At 41.4% G+C, this 22,237-nt stretch overlaps 1 protein-coding gene across 1 annotated transcript in view; it reads right to left on the reverse strand.

The window, feature by feature from the left end:
- The window catches only part of LOC308093928 (uncharacterized protein), a 47,832-nt gene extending 25,796 nt beyond the window's left edge, over positions 1 to 22,036 (reverse strand). Inside the window, exons 1-3 of the mRNA XM_080440333.1 lie at positions 21,913 to 22,036; positions 18,173 to 18,271; positions 11,677 to 11,793 (exon numbers count right to left, since the gene is read on the reverse strand). Of these exons, the coding sequence (XP_080296459.1) occupies positions 11,677 to 11,793; positions 18,173 to 18,271; positions 21,913 to 21,922 (226 nt within the window). The 5' untranslated portion in view covers positions 21,923 to 22,036. The remainder of the gene's footprint in view (positions 1 to 11,676; positions 11,794 to 18,172; positions 18,272 to 21,912) is intronic.
- Positions 22,037 to 22,237: the final 201 nt, after the last annotated feature.

Raw genomic sequence — 22,237 nt, forward strand, 5'->3', positions numbered from 1 at the left:
ATATTAGGCTATATATAGGCTACTGTCAGCTGACATCATAGCTAAAGCATTATGGCTACAGACAGTGCAGTCAGCGGTCTTTAGATGATAGATGCCAGATGAATAGAAAGATATTTAGATAGATTTATAGATAGATTTATAGATTTATAGATAGATAGATAGATAGATACATGGTGTGTGTGTGTGTGTGTGTGTGTGTGTGTGTGTGTGTGTGTGTGTGTGTGTGTGTGTGTGTGTGTGTGTGTGTGTGTGTGTGTGTGTGTGTACAAGCTGTGTGACGTGCTGATAGCCTATTTTGTGGCCAAACTAGCAATAGAATACATTTCCAATCTTCCAAAAAAAAAACAATGATCTCAGACATTTCATAAAAGCTAAATATAAGATATAACACCGGTGATAAAAACAATGTATTGACACAAGGAATTAACAGTCACACTTTTGTGGATTACAGTAAAATTGTAATGACAAATTCCAAGATGAACTCTGCAGCCGCACTGAGGCGATCCAAGCCGTCAGACATTCTCCGAAGGTTGGTTTCCAAGCTCTAACCTTGGATTGCCTTTCAATAAAACCATATTTGATGGACATATGTATCACCTACCTGTTACTGATTTGAGAGAATTGTATATTATTGTAATCAGTTCATTATTTCCTATGTAGGCCAACCCATGAATACAACTGAGGTGCGTCATTTGGAGCGAATGGCATCACGCGGCACAAATTGTCTTCTTTGAATAGACTATCATCTTATATAAACACAATAGACACAAGGAATTGACACTCTCACATCTGCTGATAATAGGAAAATTATAATCACAGACATTCCTGGAGAATTAGAAGATAGAATGTTGTGTGCCAGGCTGTGGGTGTGTATAGATATAACCAACAGCGCATTGGTTTATATTGTATTGGACCAGTGCGCAACGAATAATGTTAATAATATTATTATAATAATAATAATCCTTGAATAGCAAACATTTCTCCACCACAATAAAGAATATGATGAATGCACATGGCTATTATGTTGCATAATCCAATTAAAAATGTCTCTAAAAACATGGCCTGAGTACATTTACTCAAGCACTGTACTTAAGAACAAGTTAAGTAAACTCGTCCTAACTATCTTGTGGCCTCAAATTAGTATTTTGTGGGCTCGAAATACAAATTCATCCGAGGCACGCATTAGTAATTTGAGGCTGTCACAGTCACTCCAGCGCAAGGTGACCAGCTCCCCTTAAAGTTAATTAAACCATAACATGACATGTTGTGGATATTCAGCCAAATAGTGTGATTGAAAACGTAGGCCTGCATTCTTCATGTCCTCAACTCAAAGTAAACGGTGGATTATTTCTTCAAATAGACCGTCGGCGATCACAGAGGCAGCGAGGTTACGAGGTAACATGGGTGATTCACATCCAGTTGTTTTAGTTTATATTGGATGTGATTTCTCCATCGCAATGCTTTCCCATCAAACAAAGTAGCCTATAGGTTAAATAGCCTTGTCTACTGTATGTTTTACAGACAAACCATAGATAGACTATCTACTTCAGAACGACGTCAGCATCACCAGCTGGCTCCTGCCCAATGCGCAGCTCTCCACCGGAGCACAAACTGTCCTGCAACTTTTACTACACTCACTATTAAATGGTGATTATTGAATTAGCCTACGAGAAGATGCACACATTGACAAAAATATGTTGTGGCTCTTTGGATGCAAAAAAATATTCTATTGTTTCTCGATGTCATTGCTGACATCTCGCACCTGGCTGTAACTTTTGGTAAAGCCTTTTCTGTCAGAGCGCAAACCTTCCTACCTTAGATTTTTTATTATAGTCCTACAGGGTTTGCCAGTGGGATTACCATATTCTGTGACGGTCACGGTATAAACTTTCTTTTGTCAAGAATGATACCATCACATCGTACCGAATGGATTAGGTTTGTATTTAAATTTAACCCATTAATAGAGCAGTGCGCAATGTGCGCTCTGTTGAGACCTGACTGCTGCTGTTTTGAAATAAAAAGCCCATAACACCATGCACATTCATGAGGGATAGCCTGCCCTGGTCAGAATGTCACAATCTGAACATTTATGGAGTGAGTGATTAATGAATGCTTAAACATTAATGGATAATGGCTGGTGTTTGGTGGGAGTTACCCATCTCCAATCTCCTGCTGAAGTCCTGTGATCAAAAACACACAACGTGAAGAAGAGCTCCTGCGCTTATGTCGGTTATATATAACTGTAGGATACCCAAGTTGAGAGACCGCTCTCTCCATGAAAATATTCCAGCTAAATCCTTTAGATCTGTATGACTGTTATGGCACCTTTTAAATGGGTGAATGATTAACCATCTAACTTATAACATTGTAAATATGTTAGATTGTTTTTAAATCGCTTGATTTTAATTGCTTGTAGGCCAATTATGTAATTACGTCACTTGGAAATATTTGATAAATGAGTGCCTGTGTCCCACAACCCAGTAGCCTATTAAATGGCGATTTTTTTTAATGATAAAAATGCAGATTTGAATGCACATCACTTGTTGGGGTGCTGGGTTAAAAAGAGCAGCATGAAAAGGTCATTGTATGAAATTTACTGGAGCGACGAGTCTACACGTTTGATTTGATTGTTAATTATGATTGACAGAGTAACATTAATTTTGCAAAATGTTTCTTCGGTGCAAACTCAATTTTGTTTATTCATAGGCCTACAGAATATAATTTGTTCCTATATGTAGAACATAGCCTACCATTAATGGAAGACAAGTGTATGCGCGGTCAACATGCAATGACAGTGAGGAAAGGAATATTAAATAAATGATGTAGGCTATAGGCTAATTATTATATCATATTATATTATATTACAGTACTCTCAACTGCGCATGCTTATAATGTGAAAAACTCCGTTTACGCCGCCCACACGGCGACGCATAAACGCCGTTTTTAGAAATCTACACTGTGGCCGGAGTTTTCAAAAAGATGCGTTTACATGGACCAAAAACGCGTTTGCGTGTGGACGAACCGCCCAAAACGCATATAAAAAGCTACGTTTATGAAAATACCCGTGTACGTGTGGACGAAGCCTTAGACTTTGTACTTCTACTGGTCAAACAGACTAATCCTGACATTCTGGTGTTAAGTGAGACGTGGCTCAAAAAGAGTACCAGTGACGCCAAAGTGGCTCTTTTAAATTATAATTTATTTAGAGCCGACAGATTAGGTAGATGCAGTGGGGTGTGTATATATACCAAATCGAATCTTTCTTCCACACTTTTAAATGCTGTCTCACATCCCAGGTGTTTTGAATGGCTCTCTCTGAAGGTCCAGTTCGGAACAACATCATTCATTATTGTGGGTATTTACAGACCCCCGTCTGCTGATCCGGGTACTATTGACACCCTTGCCAGCATGCTCTCCATGCACTCAGATGAGGAGCTTCTGGTCTTAGGGGACTGGAACCAGAACTGGTTGGGTGTAGCTTCCAAACACCTCAAGGAGGTTGCTAGTGATTTAAATATATCACTGCTGGTCCTTGAAACCACTACGCCAAACTTTGATATTACTAAATCCACCCTGATTGACCTTATTTTTTCCAACAGAGCTGACAAGGTCTCTTCCTGTGGGGTCATCGAGCTGGGTGTTAGTGATCATTGCCCAGTTGGTTGCATAATGGATGCCCGATTGAGGAGGCACGGTGGCGCAGTCGGTAGCGCTGTCGCCTCACAGCTAGAAGGTCCTGGGTTCGATTCCCGCCGGGGACGCTGTGGGCGCTAGGGGCGTGTCTTCTCCTCTGCGTCATCAGCACCCATACCCTAGGTAGGGTTGGCGAAAGGGCCTACTCTGTGTGGAGTTTGCATGTTCTCCCCGTGTCTCCTAGGGTAGTTAATACCCTCACAAAAACATGTAGTAATCCTGGTCGCTATACCGCCTCCCCCATGACAGCCGGGGCGCCTGATGGAGGGGAAGGGAACTGGTTGGAATAACGTGTTCCTTCCACGCGCTACGTCCAACCAGGGAAACTCCCCCCTGTCGGGTGACAAGAAGGTCAGTTGGCTCTCATGCCTGAAGGAAGCATGAGCTCGGCCCTGGCCTCCCTACTGTGGGGGACTGGTGTAGGGCTGGTGTAGCGCCCAGGATCACTTAGGAAATTGGCACCGGGTGAAAAAAAATGGGATACAAAAATCGCGAGATAAAAAATTTAGAAAAAAAAAAAAGAAAAAGGGATGCCCGATTGCAACGGACCAAATCTCAGGTGGTCTTAAAGAGAAGTTTTAAGCATTTTAATGAGGAAGTGTTCTTATCAGACGTTTTAAATAGTGACCCGTTTACAAACACCTTTGTGTCTATTGTGGATGCACATGCACATGCACATGTTCTGCAATGTTGAGAATTAAGGATAAAGTCTCTCTTCATTAAAGTTCTCACCAGCTATAGCTGCTTTATTTAACGAGAGGAACAGAGCCTGGTCTTGGGCTAGGCGCTCTGGAGACCCACCTCTTTGGGCCTGCTTTCGCCAAATTAGAAATAAATGCACCTCCTCTCTTAGAAAGGCTAAATCAAACTATTTTTTTAATTTAATAACATCTTCTCAGGGAAATCCAGTAAAATTCTGGAAAGCAGTAAATTCCCTCAATAACAACTCCTCTTCTGCTCTTCCTACTCAAGTCAATGGCAATAATGGTCTAATCTCAGATCCATTGGAAGCTTTTAATTCACATTTTGCAGATGCTGGGCACTTATTTATTAACACCTACAATGGACCCCCACTATCCACTGATTACAGAAATAACAGCAATAGCGCAACTGATCAGTTTTCCATTCAGCCCCTCTCTACCTCTGTTGTTTTGGAAGCTCTTCTTAACATTAATCACAAAACCTCGACCGGAGAGGATAACTTAGACCCCTTCTTCTTGACTGCAGCACCTCTAATCGTAACACACATAACACATATCTTCAATCTTTCAATCGTAACAAGTTGTTTCCCTCATACCTGGAGACTAGCCCATGTCCTTCCACTACATAAAGGTGGAGATAAACAAGACCTAAATAATTATAGACCAATCTCAAAAGTACCCTGTCTTGACAAAATCTTAGAATCTCTCGTAAACTCTCAGCTTAAATCATTCCTTCTCAATCTCAAATGAAAATCAATCTGGCTTCAGAGCCAACCATAGCACAATAACGGCTGTCACTCTAGTCACCAACAACATTTTAACTGCTCTGGACAATAAACTGCACTGCACCGCCCTCTTTGTGGACTTATCCAAAGCTCTTGACACTGTAAATCACGACATACAACTAACATAAATTGCTCAATATTGGTTTTAGCAAAGTAGCCTCTGATTGTTTTCACAATGCATGCACTAGCATCGTCTGCTCTGCACATAAGATAAAATCTCACTGTACAAGTAGAGATTTACCTTAACCACTTGAACTCCTGCATCCATATTCTGGGGGGATACATTAGCCAAAAATAACAGATCTACAAGCTCACAATGTGTTGCGTTGCAACGCAAGCTTGTAGATCGGCTAGTTTCACTACATTTGAAATAGAGGTTAAGAGGTTCATTCATAATATATTTTCGGTAAGTTTGGGTCCCAAGAGTCCCTTCCTAGAAATGTAGTGAGATCAAAAGTACAATCATTCTAATTAAAGAGGATGTGCTTGAAAAGGAAAAAAATTGAAAAAACTAGAAAATACCGGGTCTCCGCCAGGCCGGGTTGTCTACCCAGGGCCCGCAAATGTTATAAGGCAGTTATAGATAATTGGAATGGTATATGAGAAAGCTGACTAATATATATTAATCACATGACTTCAGAGATAATGTGTACCGATTTGTGTGAGTTTTGGCCAAAAGTTGTAGGAACCGTAGCAAAAAGTGTGTTTTAGAAGACAGTGTAAAATGGTGGAAAATCAAGTTGGCACAATAAAGAAAAATGGTTAGGGCATATATGGAACCCAAGGATTCCAAGTAAAAATGGAATCAAGTTGTTTGACTGTACGACCTACGGTTCAACAGTTATAGGCCAAAACATTGAGTGGGCGGTTATAGTGCCACCATGTGGCCGATTTGAAAAGTTTGGTGTGGAGGTTCTTCCTTGTCCTACTAAGTTTCATGGCAATCGGACACTGCATTCATGATTTGATGATTTTTTTGCAAAACGGGCCCCTCCCACAAATTTGAAAATTTATTGTAGCCAATCGCAATGGAATCGGAAAACAGGTACATCTAGATCACGTGACCTAAGACATAATGTGTACCGATTTGCGTGAGTTTTGGTCCAAATCTGTACGAGTAGTAGGAAAGTGTGTTTTGAAGAATGGCGGAAAATATGTGTCGGGCAGAAATGGGCGTGGCCTATAAGAAGTTGTTGGAAACATGTACTTCATTATTTGTACTTTTGAATACTTGAGCATTTACTTGAGTATATACTTTGTCCACCACTGACGTTAACGCGGGTCCTGGTACAGTATTGCCTCAGGACACCGATACTCTTCGAGATGTCATCGGCCCATGCCTTATGAGTATGACGGTGTTGTGTAAGGTTGAGAGACTTTGCTGTGTGTGTGTGTGTGTGTGTGTGTGTGTGTGTGTGTGTGTGTGTGTGTGTGTGTGTGTGTGTGTGTGTGTGTGTGTGTGTGTGTGTGTGTGTGTGTGTGTGTATCACAGTATGTGATTGTTTAAGTGTGCTCCTTACAGATGTGTTTCTCACATGTGTGGCAAGCGGCACTGTTTTTTCTGTCCTTGTTGGTGGGGCAGGACTGCACCTCTTTCTCTGCTTCCCCCTGGCATCCCCTGGCTGGTTCCTTGTGTGGGTTGTTGGTGTGGGTGTAGCCTGAAGCTCTGTCACCAAACTGGCAGAGGCTTGGGGCAGCCACTGGCATCGTTCAATGTGGGGATTCACCAGAGACCTCCCCAGCTCCTCCAGAAAAAGCCTAGCCTGGTTCCAGACCATAGGCCCCGCCCACTCTCTGAATGGACTGCCTCTCTTGGTCTGGTGTTGTAATGTGAACCTAGGATTTATTCGGTACAAAATATATTGTCCAATGAGAGTCGGAGGTGGCGGTGGGGATCCCTTAGGATTGGTTTAGGGAAATCCCCTCCCCCTTTAATCGCCTACACTGGAGCCAATGTCAGACTGAAGCTCCACGCAGCTTCAGTCTGATAATCAGGCTAGAAAAAGCCTAATTTTGTGGGATTTACCAGTTTTCCACATTTTGTGATACAAGCATGACATTTGGCATGAACATTCTTCTGGGTCAACCCTTCAACTTTAGAGGCCGGGCCATCCAAAACTCCAATATAACTCCAATAACATTTTTCAAGATTTTCAAGATGGCCGCCAAATCAACAAGTCATAATCTATATTGCTTACACATTTTAGGAGACATTTCACAATTATAGCTACCTTGTTGTAGACCAGGTCTCCCTTCAATAATAGATTCTCAATGGGCAAGGCCATGAGTTCCGGAGGGTTTTTTAAACTGTTCTACCATGGGGTGGACGAGAGGAGAAATGGGGTAGGTATAATCCTAAAGGAAGAATATGTTTCAGTTGAAGCGAAGGTCAGACAGAGCTCTGAGCATTTGTGTCCGAGTAACTCAGTTGGTAGAGCTTTCGCCTTTGGACCACAAGGGCACTGTCAACTCAGTGTATGAGTAGCATGGCTTGGGTCCTGTGGTAAGTACTGGGAGCTGATGTTAGGTGTGAAGACAGAGAAAAATAATCTAATGGTGGAATCTTCAAATATGTATCAAAAACATTATATTGCTATATACTGTGCATAGCAACAAGAACCCCAAAAAGGGTTCCCAGCTATAGTTACATAATGGGGTTCCAGGTCTTAAAGTACTGGAGTACTTGCTTTATTGAAAAGTAGACATTACAAAGTACATTCCTTTGTAATATCAATGTATTTCTGTATTGAAATGTAGGATTGTTTTTTTTAATCCAAAAAATAAAAAAAGAATCTCAATAATAGTGAAAATAGGTGATCTATAAGCTCACAACATTTTTTCCAAAATGTTTAAAAAGGTATTATTAGAGTAATACTATTTAATATATAGTAATACATTAAAGTAAGTATTAAAATGTGCTTAAACATTGGACAATTAAAGTCTAATGTGTTTACGATATTTGCTACAAAACATATATAGCAAGTAATTCTTGCATGAACAAGTTGAAAGGTAACGTTAGGTCTGATAATGATGTACTGTGCATGTCTAAATCTGTATCCTTTACATTACATAAGACTATCTTCTTATAAACTTATTTATTTTTGTGCATTTTGGAAAACAGCCAATTTAACATCGAGGTATGCGCTCTTCCTGTATCTTGTGCGAGTTGGTTGATCTGCTATTAGTAGTTAATTAATAATATACTTTTACCCTTTCTAGAAAGTACAATGTTTTCTTTGAAATGTAGTGGAGTGAAAGTTATACTTCAAAACCTAAAACGCAAATACCCATACAAGTACATTTACTTACTGTATGTAATGTGCGTTACTGTTCACCACTGCCAATATCCTGCTTTTGCGCTGTTGATTTGTCAATACTTTGTCTTTGGTATGATTTTACTATTACTAAAAAAATATTATTTTTGTATTACTGGATTGTATTTAATCAACACAGGTCAGTGGTGGTTTATTTAACTTGCATTGCATTTCAAATGTAGTGAAGCACACCAGCTTTCTTGATAAACTAAGTTTAGTCTACCTCCCCAACATTTTTGTTTAGTTTTTGCCGTCTTAGCTTAGTTGTTATTTAGAAATTGGTGAAAAAAGGGAGTCAACATTTTTCATCATAGTTTCAATCAACACAGACGCAGTCTCTTTAAACAAGAAAAGGAACACATATCTTATGTTACCATTGTGTTAGATACAAAACATACCATGGACATTTACGGGGAAAAAAGAAAACAAAAACTAACAGATTTCTTCCCCTCCTGTATGAGTCTTCATGTGTCTTTTTAGATCACTCATTTGAGCAAAGCCTTTGGCACACACTGTACAAGTAAAGGGTTTTTCCCCGGTATGAGTCCTCAGGTGTGTTTTTAGATCACTCATTTGACCACAGCCTTTGCCACAAACTGAACAAGTAAAGGGTTTTTCCCCCGTATGAGTCCTCATGTGTGATTTTAGAGAACTAATTTGACTACAGCTTTTGCCACAGACTTTACAAGTAAACGGCTTTTCCCCTGTATGAGTCCTCATGTGTTCTTTTAAATGACCCATGTGAACGCAACCTTTACCGCAAACAGTACAAGTTAAAGGCTTCTCCCCTGTATGAGTCCTCATGTGTATTTCTAGATGACCCTTTTGACCACAGCCTTTGCCACAAACTGTACACGTAAAGGGCTTTTCACCTGTATGAGTCCTCATGTGTCGTTGCAGCTCATCCCTATGAACACAACCTTTGCCACACACTCTGCAAGTCAAGGGTTTTTCCCCTGTATGAATCATCTTGTGCCTATTTAGATTTCCTGTACGATTAAAGATTTTGCCACAAACTTTGCAACTAAACAGTTTTTTCACTGTGTGACTACTCATGGAGTGAGTTTGATTTGATGATTCCAGGGACAGCTTGTTGCTCAAAGACAATCTTTGTCCTTCCACATTTTGTGTCTTGTTGATTGATTCCAATGTGTTTAAAGCTGACTGATCTTCCCTGGTCTCCTCCCACTCATCACTGTCTTCAGTGATGTCAGATTTAGAACAGTTTGAATATAAGCGCTGGTCATCACTAGTTGGTTGCAATGTTCCACAGTCCTCTACATAAGCTTGCATTTCCATGTGTTGAGTTGAGGTGCTGGCTACAGGCTCTGTATTTCTGTTTTCATCATCATCTTCACTTTTCCCTACTATTATTGTCAATATTGACCCGTCTTCATCATTGTCTGGTCTCTGAAGCAGCTCCTCCTGTTCCTCTTTAATCTGTGGAGGCTCTGGTTCCTCCTGGACCAGACTGGAGCTCCTCTCCTGTTGTTCAGGGGAAACCTCCTCTTTACACACAGGGCGGTGCAAGACGTCTAGGCAGAATATAGAAATCAGAGAAAACATTGATTTAAAAAACGATATAATTATCTCATTCCTTTTTTTTTGCACTGTATGTGTCATTTTCTTTAAGCGATTAAACATTAAAGCCTTTCCCACAGTGTTGCCTCGCTGTGAGAAAAGCTTCACTGTGTCTAAATAAAAATTATGTGTGGGGAAAAGCTTCACTACAGGGCACCTTACAGTTTCGCTTTTTCATCTTTAAAGAAACGGTGCTGGACACACCAATTCTTTAAACAACTAGAAATAAATCATGGCAAGAAGTACTTCCTGGTTTTAATGTGGTGCATGAAAACATGGCGGACAGGAGAAATGATCCACTCCCTGGTGGGTGGGATTAATAAGCACTGTGGGTAGCAAATCAGATGAGAACACATTTCAAATAAACATTTTGAGAAATAGCCAGACGACAACAAAGAATGTTCAATTATTATTGTTATAATTAATAATCAATTCATTGCTTGATACTTTTGTAGAAGGGACATCATAGAACCCCCACAATGACCAAAAAACTGAAAAGGTGAAGTTTCATTGTATATGCCATTTAAATGCAGTGTTTGCTCACTTTTATAGCGGTGGCCGTTACCAAAGACATTTATCATTGGAGCATTCTAATTTACCAATACAGTTTGGCGGATATTGAACACTGACTCAGTTTCATACTGTAATGGTTGAAACAGTAATGGTTGAAACATTGAGCACACCTGTCAGCACTTAATTCACTCAACTTCCTTAAAGCAATAGGACCCTTTTTTTTTTTACTTAAAATTTTTATCCCACGATTTTGTAACCCTATTTTTTACACCCAGTGCCAATTGTCTAGTAATCCTGGGCACTACCTTCCCTCTGCCAACCTAGGGAGGCCAGGGCCGAGCTCATGCCTCCTTCAATGCATGAGAGCCAACTGACCTTCTTGTCACCTGACAGGGGAGAGTTTCCCTGGTTGGACGTAGCGCGTGGAAGGAACACGTTATTCCAACCAGTTCCCTTCCCCTCCATCAGGTGCCAAGGCTGGCCAGGGGGAGGCAGTATAGTGACCAGGATTATATGCCCTAGGAGACACGGGGAGAACATGCAAACTCCACACAGAAAGGCCATTTCGCCAACCCCACCTAGGGTATGGGCACTAATGACGCGGAGGAGAGAACACGCCCCCAGCGCCCACAGCGTCCCCTGCGGGAATCGAACCCAGGACCTTCTAGCTGTGAGGCGACAGCGCTACCGACTGCGCCACCGTGCCCCCAGCAATAGGACACTTTGGTAGTCGTTTAGGTAGTTACCGTTGTCATGATGTAACTACTTTGATTGGTGAGATGTATCGTTCTGCAGTTAATTAAACATGAATAATCCCAAAATAGTGTCTTGTTGACTTCCATTGTACGGTAAGCTTTGACTTTGACATCAGAATGAAGGAATAGAATAAGGACTTCGATGTGACATGGTTTGTAGATGAAGGCTGAATTTAAAACTCAGGGAACAGAGGGTGTAAATAAGTGTTTTTCAAAGTGAAGGAAAGGGGAAGTGACCGGAGATACATCCTAGAGGGTAGGCTAGAGGGTCTTGTCTGTCTGTATTCATTATCATATTCACTTTTCAATGCTAGTAATGTCAATGTTGACCCACCCGCCTCTTCTGGTTTCTGTAGCAGCTCCTCCTGTTCCTCTTTAATGTGTGGACTGGTGTTCTTATCTTGTTGTTCAGGGGAAACCTCTTCTGTACACACAGGGAGGTGCAGGATGTCTAGACAAAAATATAAAGTGAGAATAAACCATTAATCTGGATACTGTCATTTTTATTTCTAACACATTGAGTGCCAAAAACGGTCCGGGCCGTTTTTCATAATCCAAACGAGGTGTGCCAAAAACGGTTATAACCGTTTTTGGAAGAAAAAAAAAATAGATAGATAGATAGATAGATAGATAGATAGATAGATAGATAGATAGATAGATAGATAGATAGATAGATAGATAGATAGATAGATAGATAGATAGATAGATAGATAGATAGATAGATAGATAGATAGATAGATAGATCTATCTATCTATCTATCTATATATATATATATATATATATATCTATATCTATATCTATATATATATATATATGTTTTCCTTCACAGCACCAGGAGATATCATTTTTCGAAGATTTAGACTTTAATCCACTTCCTGGTTAACTTATGACTTCAAAAGCCTGTATCTCGGCTCCTGTGTACTTTTTTTTTTACTATGTATTTTTGACTATTTTCAACTGGCTGCAACTATGGAACGGATTACCGAATGTTTTAAAAAAAATCCCCCGATTGTACGAGACCTCTATGTGTGTAATGAGGGGATCACCGTGAGGACGGTGATCACTGAAAATATTTTGTGACTACTTGAAAAAGGTTAAAAAATTGTTAAAAATCCAGGCACTGACTGTACCCTGTTTTAAAAAAACCCTGGCACTCAATGTGCTAAATGTACCGACAGGTAGGGCTGTGAATCTTCTGCTATCTCACGATTCGATTACGATTCTTGGGGTCACGATTGCGTTTTTTTTCCAGATTTTTTTCAAAACAAACGATTCTCGTTTCAAAAACGTTTTTTTCCGATTCAAAAACTTTTTTTTTGATTCAAAACGATTCTCGAAATATGCGAAATATGCGAAAAGCAGCGAAATATGTGGAAAGTTGCAAACAATGCGGGGTAACTAGCAACAGTACACATAGCACGTTTATGAATCATTGCGTCATAGATCTGTTATAATGATGATTAGTCAAAACAGGTAATTTCAGGGTGAGAAGACAGCAGAGAGCAATTGAAAAGATGTTATTCAACAAATATGAACAGGTAGGAGTCAGAATATGTTGTTTGACTGAATTAGATGCAATTGCAACTTCAAAGTAAATCTGTGAACAATGTCTTAGTTGATTTCTAGAAGTGGAAGGTTCCATAAGCTGTTTCAGATACTGTGGATTATTAAAATACATTTAAAAAAATACAGCAGCCAGTGCTGCTGTCTTCTTGATGTGGGAGATGGCAGGTTGAGATTGTCATACAAGGTACAGTGATGCGTCATGTATGGACAACCAAGAACAAATCTGCATAAACGGTTGTATATGTACCTCCTTCACTCACATAACTATTGTGTACCATACAGTCGGCCACTGCTTTTGTAAACAGCTATAGCCAATGCTGTTGAGGAAAACACAAGACAATTTGATGGCCTGTACATCCCTCACTCCCTCAAAAAAGGAACCTTTGTGTTCTTTGCTGTTGAAAATACTGACTTAGCCGAGGACACCGCTGATGGGAAAGGAACCACACATGGGACAATCACTGCAGTATATCAGAAGGTCAATGTTCCGGGGAAGTCATTGCGACCTTTCCACCACTGATGGTGAGATACTACCCACCACCACAGGCCATAGTGGAGTTGGTCAGATGTCAGTGCAAACCCCATTGCACAACCCAGAAGTGTGCATGCAATGAGACTCGCACAGACCTTTGTATTTGTGGAAGTGACTACAGTGAAAATGTAATGATGAAACTAGCACTTTGGACACTGATGAAGAGATGTGAAAGAAAATTATTGGATTGTTAGTGACATAGTAGATCCTTTGTATAGTTAAGTTGGACAACACAATCTGATAAACCCAGATCCTCAATTTAATGTATTTTATGTAATACAATGTCACACATAAATACTATGGTTTTGATTTAGATTTGTCTGTTGCTTTTTTCATAATCCTGAGCATAATGTTGAGGTCTTTATTGGATTCATTGACCCAGAAAACGTAAGATTAGCATTTTTCACTGCCAGGGGTTTTCTTAAACAGGTTGCAGCCTCTGCCAGCATACCTTTTCACAGCCTGATCTCCAGAGAATACCGTAACATTGCACGGAACAGTGCACTTCATTCCGTGGATAGTCGCCTCGGAACTCCCAAATTGCGTGCATATGTACGGCGAGTCCCACGGTGGGCGTAACCAGTCGCAACACGGAAAAACCCGGAAGCAGAGCAGTCCGCACAATAAAATTTACGATTCTGTGCCTATCGGTACATAACTCAAACGGCGCTGAGTAGGCACAGGCGAATGTCCCACCGTTCAGGACGGCAACTCGGTCGCCTTAGCTCCCTCGGTGGTCCTCCCACGGGGGGACAATTCACCTGTGACTGCGCGCCTCCGAAATGGTTTTGTCACAAGGCAGCGCCGTACCATATGCACGCAATTCGGGAGTTCCGAGGCGGCTATCCACGGAATGAAGTGCACTCGTTCCGTGCAATGTTACGGTAATCTCTGGAGATCGGGTTGCCTTTTCAAGTAGTCACAGAATATTTAACTCCAGTATGAGTGATCCCCTGATGGTTGCTAATCACTGAGGGTTTTCAGGTGTGGTTTCAAAAATGTCAACGAGGTCATCGCGACCTCGTTGACATTTGTTGTTTGAAAATAGCATGTTTCACTCAAAAATACATAGTAAAACACAGGAAAAAGGGATTTTTTTTCTCTGTTATTATTTTAACAGGGAAGTGAATGGAGCAGCAAATCTTTGGATCACGTTATCTCCTGGTTCATTATTATTATCATTTTTACGTTTTCTTTTTTTTTTTTTTTGGCAGGCAAGTGGTGTATTTCCAAAAACGTTTTAAAACGTTTTTGGCAGGCAATGTGTTTGTTTCTAGGATTAATGGATTCCCCATGCTCTGAATAATCCAGACAAGTATTATGTTGTCCTAATCTCAGTAAGCTGGGTTGTAAAATATGGCCCTGTGGCATCAGTAGGCCTACACTTGGTCTATCATGTGGCCCAAGAGGGTTCCTGACACAGTAAGTACATATAAATATAAATATTGTGAAAATAGCTGATCTACAAGCTCACAATGCCTCGCGTTTCAATTATTTTTGTCTCTTTCTTATATTATTTGACAATTTGGCCAATGTTTGACCAGTTTTCATAGTATTATTTGTAGGCCTGTCCCCGACTAAGGATTTGTTTAGTCGAATCTAATTGGCGACTAATTGCCAATAGTCGACTGGCAGTCGACTAATAATTTATTTATTTTTTAGGGCCAAAATACATTTTATTTCAAAGGGCCAAGTCTACACAGTTTGTTTTGTGTCTCCAGCAGAGTTTCTAGTGTCTCTATCTCTCTCTGGAAGAGGTTGCACATGAACTCTGCAGCCGCACTGAGGCGCTCCAACACAAACAATACCAATACAAAGACGAGGAATAAGAAGAATAAAGTGGAAGTTACGTGTCGTTGCAGGTGTAGACTTGGCCAAAAAACAATTAAAACATTTTTTGGCCATTAAAAAAAAAAAAAAAACTCGACTAGAGTCGACTAAGAGACACGCAGTCGACTCGGACCCCCCGCGACTAACCAGTCGACTAGTCGACTTAGTCGAGGTCAGGCCTAATTATTTGTATTACTTTTGATGCAGTACTGGTCTTTTTTCATTTATTTTGTTGTCCAGGGGCCAACACTGATATTTTCACAAATTGGTACCACCTGAGGTGGCCGTAAAGTTTTTGTATTTTTGTATTCCTACATGTCTCTAGTTTATATTTTGGTATGATACATCTTCCAATTCAGTAGCTTAATGACAGTAATCACTCTAAACAAGCCATATGAAACCGTGATGTGGGTGAATCATTTATATGACTTCTAGACAATACTTTTTGGAATCCAATGGTCTTATAAACAGTTGACCCTAAGGTAATTATACCAGTAGAATCCATTTCTGCTGAGGAAAGTTTGGTATTGTGCATATTTAATAAGATAATTGCATAATTGAACACATTTGTGAAAATAATCACATGATAAATACAATTAGTTAGATATTAAAAAAGTGTAAAACATGCGTGTGAAAAAATAGTGGAGATATGTCTGTGACCTACTGGCAATGTGCACAAGCAATTTGGTGCTGATCAGCGGAACGGTTTGCGAGATTAGCTCGGACAAACTGCTACAAGCTGTAGTTGTAATAGCTGTGAGGGAATATGTCAACACTCATAAAGATTGTGCACTTAGTGACAGGTTTTAGATTTTTGACATGGTGTTAGGTGAGGGTGTAAGGTTTTCAAAAGCCCTGCATACAACTTGGGCTGGCCCACTAGTGACCGGTATGCAGAAACTCCTATATTAGATGGCTCCGTATATGGTTGAACACCTCATAAATTCATACAAATTATGAATTATGTTACTATTGGGCATGCTAAATAAGCATACACAAATAATCTAGTAAAATGTAACTTCCAGAAAGGCAGAAAGTCTCATTTTCAAGATGGCGTCCATGATGGCTGCCAGGAGCTTAAAATGGCTATGTTTCAATTACTATTCAATCTATAAAGGGGGAAGCATAATAAGCAAGCATAAATCTATTGCTTACTTACGAAATTACTTTAATAACCCCAATGGGGTTGTCCAGTAATCCAGTAAGCCATAGCCCATTATAGACACTTGTTGTGTTATTAACAGGTGCTGTTATACAGTCACTATTCGTCGTCATACTCTGACTCTGACTCCTCTGAAAGATTTTTTTATGTGGAATTGAGACATTCCTCAAGTTGACACAGTCCACAGGCAGTAGTACATGGTTGTCCATATATTCTACCAGATCAGCGGTGTGTCTTGTAAGCAGTGGAGAAGTTACAATTAATGAACTCCAAAAATGAATGCTTCTGGAGCAGCATGCATTATTGACATACAGTAAGACAGATTGATCATCCTGCAGCTTGCACCCCTAGTTCATGGCACCCACACCCTCTTTTTCCCCATCAAAACCATGTATATGATAGACCAGTGTCTTCTACGACAGTGAAGTTTGGTGGCAGATTCAGTTTAGACGTTCAGGCGTTACAAGTGATGAAGCTGAGACATTGAGACAACCTCCTTGCTGAAGGTGTTAGATTGCGTTGTTGTGAGGGAATCTGTGCACTTTCCACCAAACAGGACAGCCATTACTTGACACCTAATGTCATCAATCAACTCTGATTGATTTGGACCAGTGAATGCATTGGCCAAGGGGAAAGGGAAAGGGGAAGAAATTCGGATTTCAGCTTCACCCAGCCAATGGCTGCCGGGACTGCATGGCTCTGGGGAGCAGTTAGGTGTGAAGTGTCTTGCTCATGGACACCTCGACACATAGCTGGGGCCAGGAATCAAACCTGGGACTTTAATTTTCCCATGCGGCCTCTCTACCCATTCAGTTATGACCACCCACTAGACCGAAGGAAGGTCAACTTTTACAAGCTTATGTTAAGCAAAGCAGTCTTTTTGCAAACACCAAAAATTGGAGAAGTCGTGTCACAACCAGTCACAGCATGGATGAATACATATGTTTTACACTTTTTGAAATATCTAACTGTAATTGTATACATCATGTAATTTCCACAAATGTGTTCAAATATGCAAATTATCTAATTAAATATGCACAATACCAGAATTTCCTCAGCAGAAATGGATTCTACTGGTACAATTACCTCAGGGTCAACTGTTTATAAGACCATCGGTTTCCAAAAAGTATTGTCTAGAAGCCATATAAATGATTCACACACATCACGGTTTCATATGGCTTGTTTAGAGTGATTACTGTTATTAAGCTACTGAATTGGAAGATGTATCATACCAAAATATAAACTAGAGACATGTAGGAATACAAAAATACCAAAAATGTACGGCCACCTTATGTGTTACCAAAATCTGGCTTGGCCCCTGGACTATTAGGTATTAAACATTTAAATTGTCACTTTACCGTCACCCCCCCCCCCCCCCCCAAAAAAAACGATTAAAAATAAATAAATGTCACCCACAGGTGAACCACTGCACTGTCACTAGCACAACGCCACGGTTATTAGTAGTTTTTAAAGAGGCAGATCACTATTAACCAGATCACAGCCTTTTACTAATATGATGTGGTAAAACTAAGAGAGAGAAGAAATTCTCATTTGCAAATGGAGATCTGTCACACACACACACACACACACACACACACACACACACACACACACACACACACACACACACACACACACACACACACACACACACACTATAATATTAATGAAAAGTTGTTAAGGTGGTAGCCCTACAACAGCACAGAATTGAAGAAAGATAGATAGATCATGGAACTTACTGATGTCCAGGTGGTCTACAGGTTCCTCTTTAATGGAAACGGTCCTTGCAGGTTGTGGAGAACTCATCTGCACCTGCAGGCTGGACTCCACACACTGGTCTGGAATGAAGGAATAGAATAAGGATGTGACACAGGGGTGTGTCCCTGAGACAAGGATTCACTGTGGGCCCCCCTATGAATGTTCCTTCCTTCCTTCCTTCCTTCCTTCCTTCCTTCCCTCATCGCAAATATTGTGGGGTGGTCCCTGCTGTTCTGCATGGAACACTTTTCACTCTTATTTGCAATTAAGCATCAATATAAGGATACAACAAAAGTGGGCACTAAGGAAGAGTAGGAACCTTGATGTAAAAATTGCTATTTTGTCCAAAATTGTAATGTAAAATATGTATGATTTGAACATGCACAGTGCATCATTACCAGACTTAAATTGACCCTTCGACTTCTTGTTTATGCCCCAAAATGACATGATATACAGGTTTTGTAGAAATTTGAAGCAACTGTAGAAATATTTGACGTTAATTGTGAAATGTTCAATCATGTTCTAATCATGAGTACTTAAAATGACTTAAAACACATTTTGGACCAAACAGCCACGTGAGCCACGTTGTGAGCCACGTTGTGTGCTTGGCTGTAGTCAACAACCTACTCTACAGGCTGTATAGTAGGCTGTAGACAAGCGTTTCCCAACCTTCTTGGTGCCAAGGCACAAGAACACACACACACACACACACACACACACACACACACACACACACACACACACACACACACACACACACACACACACACACACACACACACACACACACACACACACACACACACACACACACACACAATAGGGCAGGCATAAAGATTAAAATAGCCGATCTACAAGCTCACATCGCGCCAAGAGAGTAAATTTTTTATAGTAGTCAAGTATTTTTACTGGAGTATTTCCAATTTTCAATACTTTTACTTCTACTCCACTACATCTCAGAGGCAAATATTATACTTTTACTCCACTACAATTATTTGAACATTTTAGTTACAAGTTACTTTGTAGATTTTGATTATTATTACAAATAATATTAACAACCACTTCAGCCCCATATGTGGCTGCCATAGCTGCCATAATTCTTATCATAATTGTTTTGTTTTATATTTAAATTCAGTTATTTATTTCCAATATGATTTATTCATTTTATATCTATTGGTAGTGTAATTTGTTTTTATCTTAAATTTTTATCCCGCGATTTTTGTAACCCATTTTTTTTCACCCGGTGCCAATTTCCTAAGTGATCCTGGGCGCTACACCAGTCCCCTTCAGCCTAGGGAGGCCAGGGCCGAGCTCATGCTTCCTTCAATGCATGAGAGCCAACTGACCTTCTTGTCACCTGACAGGGGGGAGTTTCCCTAGTAGGACGTAGCGCGTGGAAGGAACACCTTATTCCAACCAGTTCCCTTCCCCTCCATCAGGCGCCCCGGCTGTCATGGGGGAGGCGGTATAGCGACCAGGATTACTACATGTTTTTGTGAGGGTATTAACTACCCTAGGAGACACGGGGAGAACATGCAAACTCCACACAGAGTAGGCCCTTTCACCAACCCCACCTAGGGTATGGGCGCTGATGACGCGGAGGAGAAGACACGCCCCCAGTGCCCACAGCGTCCCCGGCGGGAATCGAACCCAGGACCTTCTAGCTGTGAGGCGACAGCGCTACCGACTGCGCCACCGTGCATTTTTTATTAATATGTGTTGGAAGTGCCAATTAATTCAGTTCATGCGGGTTCATGTGGAACACTTCATTATTTTATGGTCTGGTGTCAGTTAGACACCTAGGTGATTACACAGTACATTTCCGTTGTTTGACAACGTGACACGGGACATGTCGGTTATGTTTGTGAACGTCTTATTGAACGTCTTGTTGATTGATTAATTTTATTTCAATGTGTGCGTCACTGTGTTCATGGGCACCAGGGATCTCATTCCCATATGTTTTGTAGAGCAAAAAGGTATGCTATTATTTTGGAGTGTATTTTCTTTAATACATTACGTTTATATGTTGTACTTTATGTTTACGTTATGTTCATTCTAAATGTTTGTTTATTTGTGTTGTTACCAGTTCAAAGTTGGTTTTGAGTGCCTGCAAGAGTTGCACAATAAATCCAGCAGTATGCAGAACAACAGAATGTCATACAATCAGCTTACAGGTTACTGGTATGAAGAGTGAAAATCATGTACAAGAGAAGAGAAAAATCAGGGAGCGGGGGGGTTAAGACTTAAACAGGGGCCATTTTCGAATGGCAGCCTCCTGAAGGTGTATCTTTAGGGCAGTTTTGAAAGTGAATAGGCTTTTACACTCCTTTACTCCTTTTGTTAACCCATGCCGGTTAGCCCACATGCAGACCACGTGGGAACAATGTGGGCTTGCCCACTTCCAACCCATGCCGGTTAGCCCACATGCAGACCACGTGGGAACAATGTGGGCTTGCCCAATTACAACCCATGCAGGTTAGCCCACATGCAGACCACATGGGAACCACATGGGCATGCCCACTTCCAACCCATGCCGGTTAGCCCACATGCAGACCACGTGGGAACCACGTGGGCATGCCCACTTCCAACCCATGCCGGTTAGCCCACATGCAGACCACGTGGGATCCACATGGGCATGCCCACTTCCAACCCATGCCGGTTAGCCCACATGTAGACCACGTGGGAACCACATGGGCTGGCCCACTTCCAATCCATGCCGGTTAGCCCACATGCAGACCACGTGGGAACCACATGGGCATGCCCACTTCCAACCCATGCCGGTTAGCCCACATGCAGACCACGTGGGAACCACGTGGGCATGCCCACTTCCAACCCATGCCGGTTAGCCCACATGCAGACCACGTTGGAACCACGTGGGCATGCCCACTTCCAACCCATGCCGGTTAGCCCACATGCAGACCACGTGGGATCCACATGGGCATGCCCACTTCCAACCCATGCCGGTTAGCCCACATGCAGACCACGTGGGAACCACATGGGCTGGCCCACTTCCAATCCATGCCGGTTAGCCCACATGCAGACCACGTGGGAACCACATGGGCTTGCCCACTTCCATCCCACGCCCAGTTAGCCCACATGCAGACCACGTGGGAACCACATGGGCTTGCACACTTCCACCCCACTCCCAGTTAGCCCATATGCAGACCATGCGGGAACCACATGGGCTTGCCCACTTCCATCCCACGCCCAGTTAGCCCATATGCAGACCATGCGGGAACCACATGGGCTTGCCCACTTCCATCCCACGCCCAATTAGCCCATATGCAGCCCATGTGGGACCCTCATAATTTGCCCAGTTCAAGCCCATGCCCACTTGGTACCCAAGTAGCCCGCATTGGACGCATATGGGTCCCATGTGGGCGTGCTGGCTGGGGTAGTTGCTTATTTGGGCTTGTTTCCTAATGTTGTTTTTGAGAGCGGGAGAGAGGGAGAGGGGGGGAGAGAGAGAGAGAGAGAGAGAGAGAGAGAGAGAGAGAGAGAGAGAGAGAGAGAGAGAGAGAGAGAGAGAGAGAGAGAGATAGAGATAGATAGAGGGGAGAGAGAGAGGAGAGAGAGAAAGAGAGAAAGAGAGAAAGAGAGAAAGAGAAACAAACAGACAGACAGACAGACACCAGCTGAGATAATAAGCTAAATGCTCAGCTAGCCATAATGTAAAAAGGAGAGAGTGAACAATAATCAAAGAGAATCTGTCATCACATACCAAGTTCCATCGCTGCTACAACTCTGTTGTTGACTTAAAAAATCCTAAAGAGCAGCAGCAGCTTTTGATGAAACACTCCGTGAGATGAAGGCTTGCAGTTAGTCTTCTCCGTTTCTTCTCTGTGAAAACACCATGAGAAGTCTAGCAGTGTTCCGTCAGCAACTATAACGGAGCAACTATAAGACTTCCGGTGGACGATCTCTTCAGAATAAGAGTACCCTCTAGAGCAAAAAGGAGCCATTGAAAAACGGTTAATTTGCACACATATTATGTTTCTGTGTAACAAAAACGTTTTTTTTAAACATTAATAATTTATCTAAATGGA

The sequence above is a fragment of the Gymnoscopelus braueri genome, assembly GCF_963280865.1.
Source record: "Gymnoscopelus braueri genome assembly, chromosome: 10".
NCBI lineage: Eukaryota > Metazoa > Chordata > Actinopteri > Myctophiformes > Myctophidae > Gymnoscopelus > Gymnoscopelus braueri.